Source organism: Pistacia vera, unplaced genomic scaffold (assembly GCF_008641045.1).
Source record: "Pistacia vera cultivar Batoury unplaced genomic scaffold, PisVer_v2 Contig50, whole genome shotgun sequence".
NCBI classification, from domain to species: Eukaryota; Viridiplantae; Streptophyta; class Magnoliopsida; order Sapindales; family Anacardiaceae; genus Pistacia; species Pistacia vera.
In genome coordinates this window covers 731948-733231 of record NW_022196335.1, presented here as the reverse complement: position 1 = coordinate 733231, position 1284 = coordinate 731948, and the positions used below count along the sequence as shown (strand labels likewise).

Here is a 1284-nt window from a genome sequence, read left to right as displayed (position 1 = left end):
ATGTTAACAATGCATTTCTCAATGGAGTTTTAACTGAAACAGTCTTCATGAAGTAGCCACCTGGTTTTAAGAGTTCTGTTTTTCCTGATGCAGTTTGCAAGCTGAACAAAGCACTTTACGGTCTCAAGCAAGCTTCAAGAGCTTGGTTTGATCGATTGAAGGCTGCTTTACAACTTAAAGGCTTCCAAAATTCAGTATCAGACTCTAGTTTGTTTATCCTAAAACAAGACACTGGTTCTATCTATGTTTTAGTGTATCGATGACATACTGATCACAGGCTCTGATCAAGTCTTTATTCAGCAGTTGATGAAAGATCTTAATGATAATTTTGCCCTAAAAACACTTGGCTCACTCAAATACTTTCTGGGCTTGGAAGCAACAAAAAATTCAGCAGGTATTCACTTAAAACAGTCTAAGTATGCTTTAGACTTATTAGTTCGAACCAAAATGATGGAGGCACATCCATGCTTAACTCCCATGACTGTCGGTATCAAACTTAGTTCAACTGACAGTGAGCTATTTCAGAATCCCAGCTTGTATAGAAGTACAGTAGGAGCACTACAATACTTAACACTTACAAGACCAGATATCAGCTACACTGTTAACAAGTTAAGCCAATTTTTACAAGCACCAACTGATCTTCAATGGCAGGCTTGTAATAGGGTGTTGAGGTACGTTAAAGGTACTCTGGATTTTGGTCTTGTGTTCAAACCAGCGAGCACTCTTCATGTTGAGTGTTATGTTGATGCTGATTGGGGAGGAAGTATAGAGGATCGAAGATCTACCAGTGGCTATTGTGTTTACCTAGGACCAAACTTGATTCAGTGGAGTTCTCGAAAACAGAAGGTTGTTGCCCTTTCCTCTACTGAAGCTGAATATAGAGCTCTTGTTCACACAGCCACATAGATAGCATGGCTTGAAAATATGTTTACTGAACTTGGCCTAACTTTTCACACTATACCAGTAATCTGGTGTGATAATGTTAGTGCTGGTGCTCTTGCAGCTAATCCCGTTTTTCATGCTCGAACCAAACATATTGAGATTGACGCTCATTATGTTCGAGAACAAGTCTTGGCAAAAAAGATAGCCATCCAATATGTTCCCTCCAAGCTACAAATTGCGGATCTTCTTACAAAAGCACTCTCAGTTTCTCATTTTACTGATTTAAGAGACAAACTGAATGTGGTGTCATTAGAAAATGTGTGCAAGTAATTGAAAGTTGGTTCAGTGCTGATTTGATTTCTGGATTGCAACTCAGGTGATTAATCTACAGTTCTGATAAAT

General features: G+C 38.7%; 1 protein-coding gene across 1 annotated transcript; it reads left to right on the top strand.

Moving 5' to 3' along the window:
- Positions 1-450: 450 nt before the first annotated feature.
- On the top strand, positions 451-906 carry LOC116105514 (uncharacterized mitochondrial protein AtMg00810-like). Its single transcript, XM_031391924.1, has one exon. The coding sequence runs from the start codon at positions 451-453 to the stop codon at positions 904-906; it is 456 nt and encodes a 151-aa protein (XP_031247784.1).
- Positions 907-1284: the final 378 nt, after the last annotated feature.

What these genes read in the sequence shown, in the direction of transcription:
- LOC116105514 (XM_031391924.1), top strand. Translation starts at nt 451, where the DNA reads ATGGAGGCACATCCATGCTTAACTCCCATGACTGTCGGTATCAAACTT.